Here is a 16,023-nt window from a genome sequence, read left to right as displayed (position 1 = left end):
AAACACTTATTATCTCTAAGTAAGATAATTAAAGAGTTATTCCCTAAATTTGGCATTCCTCCTAGGTCTCTGATAAGTTTTTCTAATGTTTAAAGTTAGAGTTTAATCTTAGAGATCTTGAAAGAATTTGGCATTATTTTAACAAAATTTTGGTTCAACATTTTGTATTTCAGGGAAAAATTAATGCTTTTGACTGAATTAAAAATATTTTCTGCTTCAGTTATAAATGTGTATCTTAAGGGTTAACAAAAAGACATTTTCAACACTGACTGCTTACTATGCCGATTCAGTTATGAAGGTCAATTGAATCTTAAAGAACGAAGTCAGTTGCATTATGCTTACTTTTTACTAACCCAGAGTTAGACTTGAGAAAGGAAAAAAAAAATCACCTTAAATATATATTTTTTTACTTAATTTAAAAAATCCAAAGATTTTTGGATTATTAAAAGCCATTCAGAAATATATATATTTTTTAATTTTCAGTGACTGCACCCTCCAAAGACAATGACATTTTTAATTTCAAGCTATTTGCAAAGTTGAATGCTTTTTGTGTCACTGTTTGTGATGAAAAACACAATATTGCTGAAATAAAGATTCAAGGTAAAAATATCAACAATTCAGTATTTGTGAAGGGACAGTTATTTTTCAGTAGCAGTATAAAAGTATGATTTATTTTTCAGGCCTTGATTCCTCTCTTTCTCTTCAATCAAAAAAACAGTCACTTTTTGCACGACTAGAAAATATAATCGTCACAGATGTTGATACAAATACAGTTCATAAACAGGTATATGAGCTTAAATAAATATTTAATATTTTTAAAATTGAATAGGTATTTTTCTTGTTATTAGAAGATGTGAATTGAGTTCAGGGTCGTTTACCTGTGTGACCAGGGGCAACCTCTCTGAACCTTACTTTCCACATCCTTGGAAAATGGAGCTGGTAATTTTACTGCCTACCTTGTAGGGTTGTGAAGAAAGCACTATAAAAAGCATAAGTGTAAGTTTATGATGATAATAAGAATAAAGTTCTGTAAAAATGTGGGTATTTTGTTTATGACTTGTCAACTAGAATAGGATCACAGCTGGAAGAGAGGGATTGTAGAGGTCTTCTTGTCCACCGCCTTATTTTAGAGGAGTAGAAATTGAGACCCAAAAGTGAAGTGACAGAATCTCATAGGTAGCCAGAATGAATGGCGATCAGAACTAAGGACCTCTGGCTCTCAATGTAGCTCCCTAGAGCATGAACATATCAGATGCAGAATCAGTGAATCAGGTATTTATTAAGTGCCTATATTCTAGGCAATGGAGATGGGAAAATATAAAGGATGAATCAATTCCGACTCACTGCAGCTTGACCTGTGACTTAGGCCTGTCCTGTAATCATAGCCTCTCCCCCATGTACAAATGTACTGGCTCCTGGGAATCAGGCCAGCTGATCAAGAAGCACGTACTATATGAACTAGCTACCTTTGATGCTGTTCCTAAAGGAAGGGCAATAAAGAAAGCCCATAAATGCCACAAATGATGAACACAGCCTAAGACCCCCATCTGCCAGCATTGCGTAGGCCAGTCACCCCTGCTTGCCTCACTTAACTCCATTGTTACAGTTTCTTACACTCAGACGTTTTGCTGTTTGTAAATATCTGTAGCCAGTCTCCCAGTAATATGCCATAGCCTTCCTTTTGCCTGCTAGCATAAGTCATAGGCAGAAATTTTCTTCTCAGCTGTTCCATGGTCCTAGCTAGCACAATAAAAGCCTCCCAGTAAAACCTACAGTGCATTGTAAATGGCATCCATTGGGTTCTATTCTACCTCCTCACTTGGCTGTACTTTTCTCAGTGTATTGACATTCTGTGGCAACACGTCATACATATATCATGGGAAACACCAAGGTGTAAGATGATTGGCTTTGGACTCAGAAAAGACAAGGAGTCAAATGCTGCCTCTGATACACATCCAGTGCAAGTTACTTTACTTCTCCAACCGTTAGGCTACTTTTGTGTAAAATGAGAACAATAATATATACAGTGTTTTTTTTTTTTTTTCCAGGCTGTCTCAATAATGGGCAATGAAGTCTTCCGTTTTAATTTGGATTTGTATCCTGATGCTACTGAAGGAGATGCTTATGCTGATATGTCTAAAGTGGATAGTGTAGTGTCACTGCATGTGGGATGTATTCAGATAGTCTATCTTCATAAATTCCTCATGTCTCTCCTGGTAATGATGTTATTTGTATCTTTCATTTTCAAGATAGCAATGTTTGCATACCCAAACACTGAAAAATCTAGATTCTTGGAGGTTTTGTGCTAGATATACATTACTGATAGTATTTATGTTTTAGTATGTTGCTATTCCTGTGTTCAGGTAGCTGAGTTCTATGAGTCATTTAGTCATTTGGGCTATGATTGGTGAACTCCAGCTAAAATCTAGTGAAGTGAAGGTTGTTAATTCAGACACTATTAAGGTGATTTGTTTTTGGTCTGTTCCATGGCCGCAGACTTCTGACCCTATCAGGAGTCTCATAGATAGATGCCATCATTCACCAGAAACACAAGTGCATAAAAAATGTTTCTTAAATATTTTATAAACTAAAAACAACTTTAAATGCCTGTTAATACAGTAACATGTGAAGGCCATCTTACATCTGACATTCTTATTTACGTTCTTTATTTGAATAGAATTTCTTGAACAATTTTCATATGGCCAAAGAAGCACTGAGCGCTGCCACCACCCAAGCTGCAGAAAAGGCTGCCACGAGTGTGAAAGATCTTGCCCAGAGGAGTTTTCGTGTTTCTATCAGTATTGACTTAAAGGCACCGGTTATAGTCATTCCACAGTCTTCCATTTCCTGTAATACAGTGGTGGTTGATCTTGGGTTGATCAGAATACAAAACAAGTTTAGTCAGGTGTCTGGTGAAGGCTGCTTACTCCCTCCAGTAATTGACGAAATGGTTGTGCAGCTAACAGAACTTAAACTTTCTAGGTATGGTCTTTTAGTATTGATTAATTTATGTCTTTTACCAATGCCTTTTCACAAAATTTCATGATACCAATTTACCATATTGGAACTTGTTTTAATTTAAATTATATGTCTGAAAGCACGTTTAGTAAGACCCTATCCAGGGGAAAGAATTACTGAAATACCAAGGAGATGTCTTTGTAAAATAATTCCACTGCATTAATCCTGAAGAAAGCTTTTTGTGGATCCATTTTAACTTGAAAGACCACTATGTATATAATATATAAAATACAGAGTATATTAGTTCAGTTATATTCTTGGATAAAACTTACAAACTTTGATAAAACTCATTAATAGGTGTTTAATATTATTTGATGAATCAATGAAAAATATTTAGTAAGCACTTAACTGTGTGCAAGATACTGTGCTAAGTACCAAGTATATAAACACAAAAGTGAGAAAGACCTTTTCTTCTAGGAGTTTCCTTCCAAGAGGAGGAGGCAGTATATAGAGGGGAATGGTGGCTAGGGGAGTGTGTTTAAGTCTGGGATGCCACAGGCATAGTGAATGGACCCTTATAGAGTTGCTTTTTGTGCCCTTTCTGGAAGCAGTGGTAATATTGTTTTGATGATGGTTCCCAGAGCAAGAGGTGTGGGATGATGGTTCCCCAGAGCAGAGGAGGGGCTGTTGAGATGGGGAAGAGGGCAAGATGTTTGGCAAGAAGACAACCAGGATAGATAACTAGATAAGATATGAGGGCATATGTTCTGATCTGCATCAGGCTAGATATTGTGGACTATAATCATGCTCATGTCTCTGTAATGATTTTTGTAAATTCTATAATTCTAATCAATTCTGCCCTCTAATGAACATTGCCTTATTACTTAATTCCTTTGAATAATTTCTTAATAGATTGAATTTTGAAAGTCCAAGAAATGCAATACTGGTAATGTGTTCAGTATTTCAAGTCAAAACGTTAATCATTTTTCAGAACAATGATTTTGACTTTTCTTTAGTGAAAGTAGCCACTGGACACGGACTCAAAAGTCTCGTATTCTAGTCTTGGCTCCTTCAGATCTGCCTGAGGATGTCATTAAATTACTGATCTTCAGTTTTCTTGCCTGTAAAATTAGGATCATAATTCTTATACCACCTACTTCTAGGGTTTTTTGTGCAGAGTGCTTTGAAAAAAGCTTTATAAATGTGAACTATTATTAGTTGAATGTCATAATTGGTCATTATCAGTTTCAGGTTTTTATACTTTGATATTTCATTAGAACAGTGATTGAACCAGGTGTCTCTCATCCTGATATTCAACTACTACACCCTATTAATTTGAATATTTTGGTGAATCGGAATTTAGCTGCAGCTTGGTATCACAAAATTCCTATAATGGAAATTACAGGGCATCTTGATACAATGAATGTAAGTATAAATATGTATTTGTATACATATTTTCCCTTTTGAAATTTCTAGAATATGGAGAATTGTTTATTATGTTTATGAACACAAATTATATTTATTCATTGGCTTGAAAAAAATCATGGAAAAATATTTGGCAGGTTGTCCAAAGATAGAATTCTTCAGATTTTGAGTGGGTCTAAATTTTTAAGTATTACTTCTTTCTTACTGTTTTTTAGAAGTACACTTTATTAGGTATATTTTGCACACATATGCACACCCACACAGAGACAGAGAAATACATTTAAGGCAATCTGAGTAGTAAAAGGAAAACAAACTTTTAACATTGTATAACTATTTGTACTACACTGGAATGATAATTAGTTAGACAATGGACTTTTATCCATTTAGAGAAATATGTCCTTTTCTGTTTGTTTTAAAGTTAGCTTGATGCTTGCATGATTACTCTTCCAGTATGGGTAAAATAATTTAGTTAAGATATATACACATATATATATATATATATATATATATTTTTATGTGCTTGCCAGTCTTAAGTAAAATTTTCACATGAAACAATGGTGAAATACTTGAACCTGGGTTGATATGATTTGCTTAGTTAGTGCTGTGATAACCTTACCCTTTGATCTAGATTAATACACATCTAATGAGTTCTTTAATGTAGGCTTATTGTAAGTATATGTGGATACATACATATATATATATATGTATATATATATTCACTATGCTTCTGAAAGTGTTATTACCTTACAGGTTGGCCTAAATCAGGATGATTTGAGTCTTCTGCTTAGAGTATTAGAAGAAAATCTTGGGGAGGCTTCTGCAGGGCCTGGTAAAATAGAACCAAGAATACAAGAGAAAAGTAAGAGACCAGTTAATATAGAAATAATGTTCCTCTTCTCCCACCCTGTCCCACCCCCCACATTCATAATGGTGATTATAACTATATTCCTGTTTATTTATTGAAAGGAAGCTTGATATAATTAAAATAATCTAATAATAGCTGATATTTACATAAAACTTAAAGGTTTACAAAGTGTTTTTATGTATATTGTCTCATTTGATTTTCACAACAATCCTGTGAAATAGGTATTATTGTTATCCCCATTTTACCTATGAAGAAACTAAAGCTCAGATTAAATGCTTTGCCCATCCTCACAAAGTAAGTGTCTGAGGTAGAATGCTAACTTAAATTATCCTAAAGACAAGTCTATCACTCTACCAGCTGCACCATACTTACTCCTTAAGAAAAGATTACCACATATGGTACTCAGACAGAAAACTTGACTCAGCCAATGAGGCAACTGTAGGATCTTGGACCTAGGACACCTTAGTCACTGTTTCTACATCTGTGCAATGAGGAAAATAATACCTGTTAGACTATCTTACTGGATTTTGAGAGGTTCAGTTTTCAATATATGTAAAAAAGGATTTTTTGGACTGTGAAGTTAAATGCAAATATTAGTTGTAGTTTTTGACATATAAAGATGATACTACTTGTCGGAAATTTAATTTTCAAATGGAAGCTGTTAATTTCAGCAATTAACCCTACGCCAGGAGGAATTATACAGCAGAAGGAGATGAGTTCTAGTTGAATCTACTGGACAAGGAAGTGAGAGATATGACAGAGGAAAAAGCCTTATGATGAATTAAAGCTAGAGAATGTTAAATCTTAACATATTCATTCAGCACCAGTGCTGTAGACCCCACTTTCCCCAGAGATGCATAAACTAGGCCAAAGGTTTGTGCCTGATACCTGCTAGGGATTTCCCACCTCAATCAGAGACTCTGCCACCGTATTCTCTTTTTCTCCACCTCCATTTTTTACTTTAACCTATCTTCCATCTAGCTGCCGTGATCAGCAGCCTTTGATTCTGCTCTACCCACATTAAAGGTGTGTGTGTGTGTGTGTGTGTGTGTGTGTGTGTGTGTGTGTGTTTGTGTGTGTGTAATCAGGCTACTATCTGCGCTGGCACAACCAAAACTCAGCTTGTCCTTTTCTAACCCTGCGAAAAGTGGTAGAAGCTGATTTAGCCCAACCAGAGAAGCAAAGAATAAGAGTCATGGAAAGAACTGTGGCAGAAGGGTCAGTGTTAGTAGCTTCACTCAGTCTGAAATGAAAAGGATTGAAATTCACCTGGCCCAGTCAGTCCTGTTCCTCTGGAAGCTATTAAGGGCAAGGACTAGGTCCATTGAAAAATCCTCAAAGTGTAAAGAGGCTTAGAAAGATTTGCAGTCTCTGCAGGAATCTACCTACCTTAAGAGGAGGAAATACAAAGGGAAAAAAGGTTAAAACACAAAATATTTCAAGAGGAAAAAAATCCAATGAAAAATCTAGCACATAGGCAGATAGAAATCAACAGGGAAGATGTTAAAAAGAAGGAAGAATGAACACTAAATCCTCAAAAAGATTACAAGGTTCTCTTTATAAGCACTACAAATATAAAAGAAATTGAACCAATGCCTGATGAAAAACAGAACCTGTGGAACCAATAATAAGATATTCCAGAATGGTTTGAAAGAGAAATTTTAGATGGGAATACATGTCAGAACTTTTATTATTCTTAGCAGAAATAAGTATCAGATTGGAAAAGTTGCCATGATGGCAAGTTTTCCAAAGAATAAAAAGATAGTAGATTTGGAATACAAAAATACTGAGAGGTAGTCTGGAAGAAAATAAATAACAGGCAATAATTTTAAAAGAACTCACAGTCTTTAAATAAATAACTTTGGGAAAGGAAATACAGAAATAAGAATCTAAAGTCTCCCAGAAGAACTTGCCAAATACCAATAATAATTATAATAACACTAGCTAACATTTATACAAGGTTTTAAGGTTTGTACAGAATATTACATAAGTTATCTCATTTGATCCTCATAACTTGAACACCATAATATAGGAAACAGTACAGAAAACTGCCCAGAGCTCTTCTAAAGGGAAAAAAACTAGAGTAGACATTTAAAGAATCCATAGATCCAGGAAAAAAAAAACAGAATGAAAAAACCTATACTTCAAATTCCAAAACACACAGTGATTAAATTTAATAGTTGCATTGACAAACAACAAATTCTGTGACTAGTAAGAAGAAAAATCTTCAAATATAATTGAAAGGAAATCCCAAACATAAACCTATTCTTCAGTCAGTTGAACTAGCAAAAGGGAATAGGATTATATATTCTCTGAAAAAGCAGAGGAGCTCAAACTGTAACTCATAATGACATACCTGTGAAATTGAGCCTGATTGTCAGTAGGAAAGATGGATTTGCAATAAAAGAAATACATTTAAGGCATTCCTGCAAAAAAAAAAATTAGATTATTCAAATTGCAAGCAAAAGGTTAAAAAGTATAACTCCCAAGGGGAAAAAAATAATGAAATAACTTGCTTCATCTCTGCAGAGTCATTTTTTTAAAAAAAAAGAGAGACTGATGTAGGGAATAAAACAATGGCAGCTATAGCAACAAAAAAAATCAGAAAGGATCATCAAGTGATTTTTTTTTTTAAAGTACATGAGGATAAAGATGAAACTGAAATTTAAAGATATAGAAGTGAAGGAAGGAGAAATAAGACTGAAGTGCCATGGATTAAACCCCACAACTTCCATGGGTGAAGCCTTGTATTTTGTGAGACAAAATTGCAAAATCGGAAGGTACATGAATGGGGAGAGAAGAGGTGTGAAAGGCAGAAATGAATATGTGATATGCCCTTATTGTCTGTGGATGAAGAACAAAGGAAAGACAACTAATTTATTCTCAACAAGAAGATGGGCTTTAGGAAAATGGAAAGAGGTAGGCATTGAAATGGAGAGGCTTCAGTGGGAGTAGGGTTAGGAATCTGACTAAAGGGCATTATATGGGGGAAGAGGTATATGTCTGTGGTGAGACTTGAGGCCTTAGTATGAGTTTAATCTGAGAATAACTGGTGCGCAAAGAGATCAGTTCCTCTAAGAGAGGAAGCACCTCCATGGATAACCAGCCTCAGGAGAAAGAAAATTTGAGTTCTGGGGAGAAGCTAGCATTAAGAATGGGAAAACACAGACCTAGAGTTGAGAATACATGGCAGTTAGAAGAGAATCATTATGGGGAGGGCAGGAAGTTCTTTTGGGACATGGTAGTGTCTACCATAGGCTAATGCTTTTAACTATTTTACTTCTCTCATGAATTGAATTTTTAAGAGTTTGGTACAGCAGAAAGAAAAAGGGAAGATGGAGCAAGATCTACATAGAAATTGCTTAGAAGAGGGAGTTTAGACTTTATACTTAAGAAGGTTTAAATCCTCAAAGAACAGAGATTTAAGAAGAAATAAATGTGGATGTAGAACATTGGTCAAAGAATAAATGTTCAGAACAGGTAGACCGACAACGAGATAAAGAAATCCTGAGAAGAAGATGCAGAAAAAGGTTTTTTCAAAAATTAACAAAAAAAAGTTGGAGGGGAGGAGACAATTTGAATTAATCACTTGACTGAGAGGAGAATAGGAGAAGAATTCACTAACTAGATAAAAGAAATAAATAAGTAGAAATCCTGAGACTAGGGAATCGATTGGTAAATAGAAGGGAAGGGGATTGGTGAGGGGAGCGAGACTATGGGAATATAGTGGCATCAAAATGATTTAAGCAAAACATTATAGGGGCCAAGCTGTGACTTAAAAGAGAAAGGATAACAAAGAGAAATTGCTCTTTTAAAAAGCAATATTAGGGAAATAAATGGAAGAAAACATAAAACTCACTCTCATATCTTTGAATATGAATGGATTGAACAGTCCAACCTAAAAAACTAAAAGTGACAGAAAAAAAATCTGAAAAGCAAAGATAAAGAGAATCAAAGTGAGAAAATATCACAGTTTCTGTGCATTAGGTAAATCCAAAAAGCAGTAGTTACAATTGTGCTGTGAAAGTAAAAATAAAAACGCACGGTATAAGTAGTGATAAGCAAGGGAATTACATTATGCTTAAGGAAACTGTGTACAAGGAGACAATATCAATACTGATTTAAACTTATATGTCTCAAAAGGCGTGGTGTCTAAATTTATAAAAGAAAGTCAGCTGAATTACTGAAAAGCATGATAACACAGTGATAAGTAGCTTTAATGTTTCTCTTTTGTCATTAGACAAATCTGACAGAAAAATTAGGCAAAACCAGAAAATGTATAACAAATTGTTTGAAAATTTAGAGGTAAAGTTTTATGGAATCTTCTGAAAGAATATTCCTTTTTCTCAGTACCACATGCCACTTTTACAAAAATATACCATGTATTAGATCCCAGTTAAATTGCAAATGTAGAAAAGCAGAATACTAAATACATCCCTTGTAGCCCATAATGAAGTAAAAATAGTATTTTATTCAGGGTTCACAAACAAAATAACAGACCAAAAAGGAAACAATAATGAAATACTAAATAATAAATTACTTTAAAGAACAAATAGAAACAACTATTTGACAGTCCATAGTAATGATGAAACGCCTTATTAAAATTTCTAGTGTGCCGCTAAAGCAATCCTCAGGAAAATTATATCCCTAGATATATACTAACAAAATAGAGTATGTATTAACTGAATATATGTTTTTAAAATTTAGAAAGCCAACAAACCAAAAATATGCACAGAAGAGAGAATATTGAAATTTAGATGAGAAATGGATAAGTTGGAAGTAAAAAAAATGATGGAATTGATAAACAATTAAAAGTTAGAGCTCTTAAATAATAAAAAATTTGATAAAAACTGTCCACCTTGGTTCAAAAGAAGATAGAAAATCAAATTAAAAAACTGAATAAGTACAGACACAAACATGCAGTTATACGATCGAAACTGGGATTACCTACAAAAATATAAAATGCCCAAACTAGCAAAACACTTATAAAATAGAGATTTTATTCCAGTCTCAGAAAAGGTAGTAGAATTACAAAGGAACTACCAAAGGAAAAAAACAGAAAAGGTAGTAGAATTGCAAAGGAAAAACCAAAGGAAAAAAAAATCCTGTTGGATTCACTAAACATTCTATTAAACTTTTAAGGAAAAGTTAATATTGATATTACTTTTCCCTCCCAGATTGAGATTCTGCTAACCAGAGTACAATAAAGCTATTGAACTATGAGCTATAGATTATATCATGGAGTTATGCGCTAATATTAATGAGTATCTGTTAGAAATTTTAAAATAAAGTCCTGGCTAAATTCCTAGAGCAATTTATTTAGCAAATTCTTTATCATGACCAGTTGGTTTTACACCATGGATGATTCAACATTAGGAAAACAATTAACATAATTAATCAAATTTTTAAAAAATTCCAATCTGCAATTGTCTCAATAGATGAATAGAAAACCTTTGACAGTTATCATTCATAATAAAACCCCTACAAAGTATATGTATAGAGAGATCAGTATTTTAATATGGTTATGCATATGTATGTTTGTGTGTATGTGTATGTATATGTAGAGTGTATATGTGTGTGTGTGTGTGTGTGTGTGTGTATCTTGCCAAAAGCAAGCATTATATGCAACTGGGAAACACTCTAGAAGCTTAAGAAAGGATGTCTCCTTTTCTCAGTAGTATCTGATATAATTCTATAAATGCTAACAATAACAATAAGGAAAGAGAAGGAAATTAAAGGTGTGATGATAGGCAAAGCAGAGATAAAACTATTCCTATTTGCTGATGACATGGTAATTTATTTAGAAAATCTCAGAGATTTAGCAAAGAAATTAATTGAGACAAATTCAGCAAAGTTCTAGGCTACAAAATAAACTTTAAAAAATTGGCATTTTGATATGATGCAAAATCCAGCAGGCAACACTAGAAAGTGAAGTCCCATTCAAAGTAACTAAAAAATACCTAATGTATTTGGGAATCAGTCTGCCAAGAGTCATTATCTTATGGGACTAATTACAACTGTTTCTTTAAGAAATAAAAAAAATAACATAAATAACTAGAAAATACATTTAATGTTCATTGCTAGACCATGTCAGTGTAACAAAAATGACAATACTGCAAAGGTTCATTTATTGAGTTGTTGACTTATTAATCATAGGGATAATTTGCAGAATGAGACAAAGTAATAAAATTAATTTGGAGGAATGAAAGATCTGGAATATCAAGGGAAATGATGAAAAATCATAGTAATGAATAGCAGTCCTGTGGAGATGGGACCCACCATCTCTGCTATCACTACCACCACCATCTATCAACCAGTTACCATGTAAGCCAGCCTCACAGAAGTAGCCAGGCATCTTGAGGAAGAGATAGGAAGTGGCATCTGCCACGTAGATCAGATTGATGTCACCTCCTCTAATGTTACATTTTCTTCAGACACCATTATAGACAATCTGTGACCCAAATTCTGTAAACCACCAGAGTAGCAGTCCGTTCCACTCATCCCACCAACCCTGCTTTTAGTTCACCAACTACTCCTATCAGATGCCACCAAACCACCCTAGCTGAAGCAGTAAGAGGGAGAGAGACAGACAGGAAGCAACATGTGCCAGGTGGATCAAACTGCTTCCATGACCTTGGCTTCCACTTGTCAGACCCTGGTGGAGGTAGCCTGGGACTCAGATCCCTGGGTCTGAAGCTTGGGCAGTAGCATCAAACCCCTCCCACCCCCACTCACCACCCCACCCCCGAACACTGGTCCTGTCTTATATGTTTCTGTTTAAATTCTTTGTTATAAAGATCTTTTGGAAGCAACATATGGACAGATAGTGAGGAAATGCAGGTGATATTAAAACAGAAGATATCAACAAAAATTTATGTAAAATATGTTTCACTTACACTAATCATTTTTAATTCAGTCACTTTTGTAAGATATTAGTACACAATTTCAAATAAATTAAAGTTCCTCATCAAGTAAAAGTTGATGTAAATGTGTAGGGGAATTTGTACAGTGTCTACCTATGATAATGTGATATTTCAAGAAACTGAAATATGAGAAGAGAGATAACTAATACTACTTTTATTTTTAAAGGGAATTTAATTAGGATCTTTGGAATATGATATAACCAGATAACACTAGGCATTAATGTTTAGCTTGTAATTGGAAAAATAACTGTTTTTTTTTCATTCTGTGGCTATTTTAGGACAGAAATAATTTTTGCTCCTCTTTTATGAATTTATTTAGGTAAAATTAAAGAACCTTTTGAGAAGTTCACATCACAACAAGGTTTACATATATCACAAGAAATTCTACCTACTGGAGTTGAAGAAATTGTGCCAGAAGATGTCACTAATGTGCTGCTAAATTTTGAAATTAAAGAGGTGTGTGGGGGTATTTATAGCTACTTTTTGACTGAGGATAGTTGAAAGCTTTGAATTGCTTTTAGAAATTTGGAATTATACAACTCTTTGGAAGTAAAAATATCCTTATTACTAATTTTAGTCCCCCGAAACTCCTATGCTTCAATGGATTTGTATACTGCCTTCAGTGATGCAGATCACAATCCTTCTGTGATTTCTTATCTTGTGGGGCTCTTGTCTATGTCTTCCCATATGTCTTGTTAGGGAGGGGTCCCCTACCATTCTTGATCACTTGACATTGTGGAGATGCTCTGTCCATTCGTCATCTCTCACACTTACCCTAAGACTAGCTTCCCTTTTTGTGCAGACAGACATCTGTCTGGGGGCATCATCTTTTTTCCTTCTTTTCCTGTATAGTTCTTTGCTGGTAATGTGCTGTAGCCTACTGAGGTAAACCATATGATTCTTATCTTGAGAAGTGTGTACATTAGATTGTCTTTGTCTCAGTGATGTTTTTAAATCCTTATGCTGGGAATGCTTATCAAGTTGTGGCCATATTTAAGAAATATATCTCGGAAAATTTTAGCATGAACTACGACTTCATTTGTAAAAAGTAAGATGAGACTTGGAATATGCCTTGGCCTAGACTTTTTTTTAACAGGAATAAGGCATGTAAGGGAAACAGGAAATAAAAAGTAAATTAAAAGATTTTTTTTTGAGAAATCCTTAAGATTAGGGAGGTGAATATCGTAGAGAACAGAAGTCATCTAGACTTTTGACCCTACAGATTCCTAGAGCGGTAGTAATGGATTTCCCCTACTCTCTTATTTTTCTTTATCATCATCTAGTTTTAGTGGAGATCTTGCTTTAATCTAGCTGTGAGACATAGATTTATATCAAGAAGAATTTTATAAGAGAGTAAGCTACTTTATTTATTTATTTATTTTGCTTTTTGATGAGGCAATTGGGGTTAAGTGACTTGCCCAGGGTCACACAGCTAGTAAGTGCCGTGTGTCTGAGGCAGGATTTGAACTCAGGTCCTTCTGACTCCAAGGCCAGAGCTCCATCTACTGCACCACCTAGCTGCCCCAAGAGTAAGCTGCTTTGATGAATTAAGAGCTTCTAGTACATATAAATAATTGTGTAATACAACATAATATCTGTCTGTACCTGTCATTTGTACCATAACAACTATTAATTTAAAACACTGAATAATATTTGAATTGATAATACTTTATTCTGTGATGTCAGGAGAATGTGGGTGGACATTTACATTTATAAAAATATTTTTATTTCCTTCCATTTTGAGTGATTTTCATGTTTGTCTTTGTTTTCCAAAAGTGGTTTTCTTTATCTGTGTTTAGTAGTTATTTCTACTTATCATTTGGTTTTTTGGTGTGATTCATGAAACCTTAGTAATATAGTCCTTATCAGAAAATTTGACACACTAATTTGTGTCCCACTTCTTTTTAAATACTGAAAACATGATTACTAGGTTAAGGGCATTTTAACCCTCAAAGAATTGGATAAATGAAATTGGATTTACTAAGATATAAATAATCCTATTTCCTAATTGTATATTCTTCATAGATATCATTATTGTCACTCTAGGCAATTTTCATGTCACTTGCTAAAAAGAAGATATAATACATGATACAGGCAAAACTCTAATGTGGTGGTTTAGAAGGAAGAAGACCTTGACTTTTGGTTACTACACTGTTTACTGCCTTTATGACCTCATTGGTAATGGAAGTGTATTTAAATAGTAAAATCAGACATTTTCCGCTTTTTGTGGATTCTTCTGAAAAGATTTTTTTCTCTTATTAGGTAATTAGATTTTTTTCCTTAAGCAGAATATATGTTTTAAACTTCCATGTAGGAACCAGTCCATTTGTAAATGGGTAGATATTTGAAAACAGTGGCAGCAGAAATACAAAGTCTGACCTGAGGAACCATTAGTCAACAAGCATTTGTTAAGTGCCTGCTGTGAGCCAGGCATCGTGTACTTTATGCTGAAAAGTCAAAAACAAATTATAAAAAGTCTCATATTTTTGACGATATCTTTTTTTTTAAACATTCTTTCTATTTCCAAATAAACCTATCTTACCTCTTCTTTTAATGGAACTATCCCTAGGAACAAAAGAAAAAATGGAAAAATAGAAAAGGGAAGATTAAAAAAAATGAGTTTATCAAAAACAATCAACACCTCAACTAAGTTTGACAGTGTATTCAGTGTTCTCCATCCCTTTTAATCATTATAATTGCTCAGTATTAATTTTTATTGTTGTTTATACCATTTATATTATTAGAGTCATTGTGTGTATTATTTTTCTGGTTGTACTTACTTTACTTTGCATCTGTTCGTTTGTGTCCAATACCCTAGAGATCTTTCTCTAAGTCTGTTAAGATTATGTAGCTATTAATTTTTTTGTCCTTGCTACATGACTAGCTCACAACCTATAAATTTTTTTTCACCCAATGAAATCTTAATACTCCATTTTAAAAAAAGTCTTTAAGTGCTTTTCATATATCATTTGGTCTATTTGTTCCTTCTCTGTTCTTGGACAAATTATGATGTGCCATGATTTCCTCATCTGTGAAAATAATCCTTAAAGGTTTATTGCAGGCCAACATACTAATGGTTCAATAACAACTTCCTTCCCTGAGGTATGGCATAGGAAGAATAGTGAAAATAGCAAAGGAAATAACTTTTACTTGATCTAGAATCTCAATTTTTAGATTTCATTCTTTTTTTTCTACTAACTCTTGAAAATTATAGTTGTACAGCTGTAATGCTCCAAAGATCTCAGTGATTTTATGTACCTTCGAGTGTGCCTAATTTATGCTCAGACAGTAATTTAGATATAGAATAATTAGATTTCTAATAATATGCTGTCACTTTTTGGTGGTTTTACCTTGAGAGGTTTTAAATGTTATCTTATATGAGAATAGTAGAATCAATTAAATGTATGGTATTTATTTTATTAGGTTCTGGTGACACTGATGAAAAAATCAGAAAAAAAAACAAAGCCTTTACATGAACTAAATGTGTTACAACTTGGAGTAGAAGCTAGAGTTAAAACCCATGACATGACTGCTAAGATGTATCTAAAAAAACTTAATATGAAATCTCATGATTTCACAGGTAAGTGTGAAATGTAGGCTTAATGAAAGATGTTTATAGCAGAAAGAGGTCTTTGTTCTTTCTCATCATGCTAAGGAACTACAGAGTGGTATTCTAAAACATTTTATGTAATAGTTTTTAGTAAATAAAATTTTATTTTCACTGGGGCTGCTCATTGTTTAACAGAAAACTGTTAATTTTTTTTTAAAAGTATAATTATAATAAGTGAAATAGAGGCTAGTGTTTTGTAAGTTTACATTTTTGTACATTAGGGCTTATTAAAATGGAGCAAT

The 16,023-nt window shown here is 33.7% G+C and overlaps 1 protein-coding gene across 1 annotated transcript in view; it reads left to right on the top strand.

The window, feature by feature from the left end:
• VPS13C (vacuolar protein sorting 13 homolog C) overlaps window positions 1–16,023 on the top strand; it is a 182,176-nt gene that overhangs the window by 71,671 nt on the left and 94,482 nt on the right. The window contains exons 30-37 of the mRNA XM_027851985.1: window positions 484–600; window positions 681–784; window positions 2,049–2,216; window positions 2,678–2,982; window positions 4,236–4,383; window positions 5,134–5,242; window positions 12,491–12,627; window positions 15,595–15,751. Coding sequence (XP_027707786.1) covers window positions 484–600; window positions 681–784; window positions 2,049–2,216; window positions 2,678–2,982; window positions 4,236–4,383; window positions 5,134–5,242; window positions 12,491–12,627; window positions 15,595–15,751 — 1,245 coding nt within the window. The remainder of the gene's footprint in view (window positions 1–483; window positions 601–680; window positions 785–2,048; window positions 2,217–2,677; window positions 2,983–4,235; window positions 4,384–5,133; window positions 5,243–12,490; window positions 12,628–15,594; window positions 15,752–16,023) is intronic.

Source organism: Vombatus ursinus, unplaced genomic scaffold (assembly GCF_900497805.2).
Source record: "Vombatus ursinus unplaced genomic scaffold, bare-nosed wombat genome assembly UNPS02009205.1, whole genome shotgun sequence".
Taxonomy (NCBI): Eukaryota; Metazoa; Chordata; class Mammalia; order Diprotodontia; family Vombatidae; genus Vombatus; species Vombatus ursinus.
The sequence above is the reverse complement of the archived record's forward strand: the minus strand, read 5'-3'. Positions and strand labels throughout refer to the sequence as shown.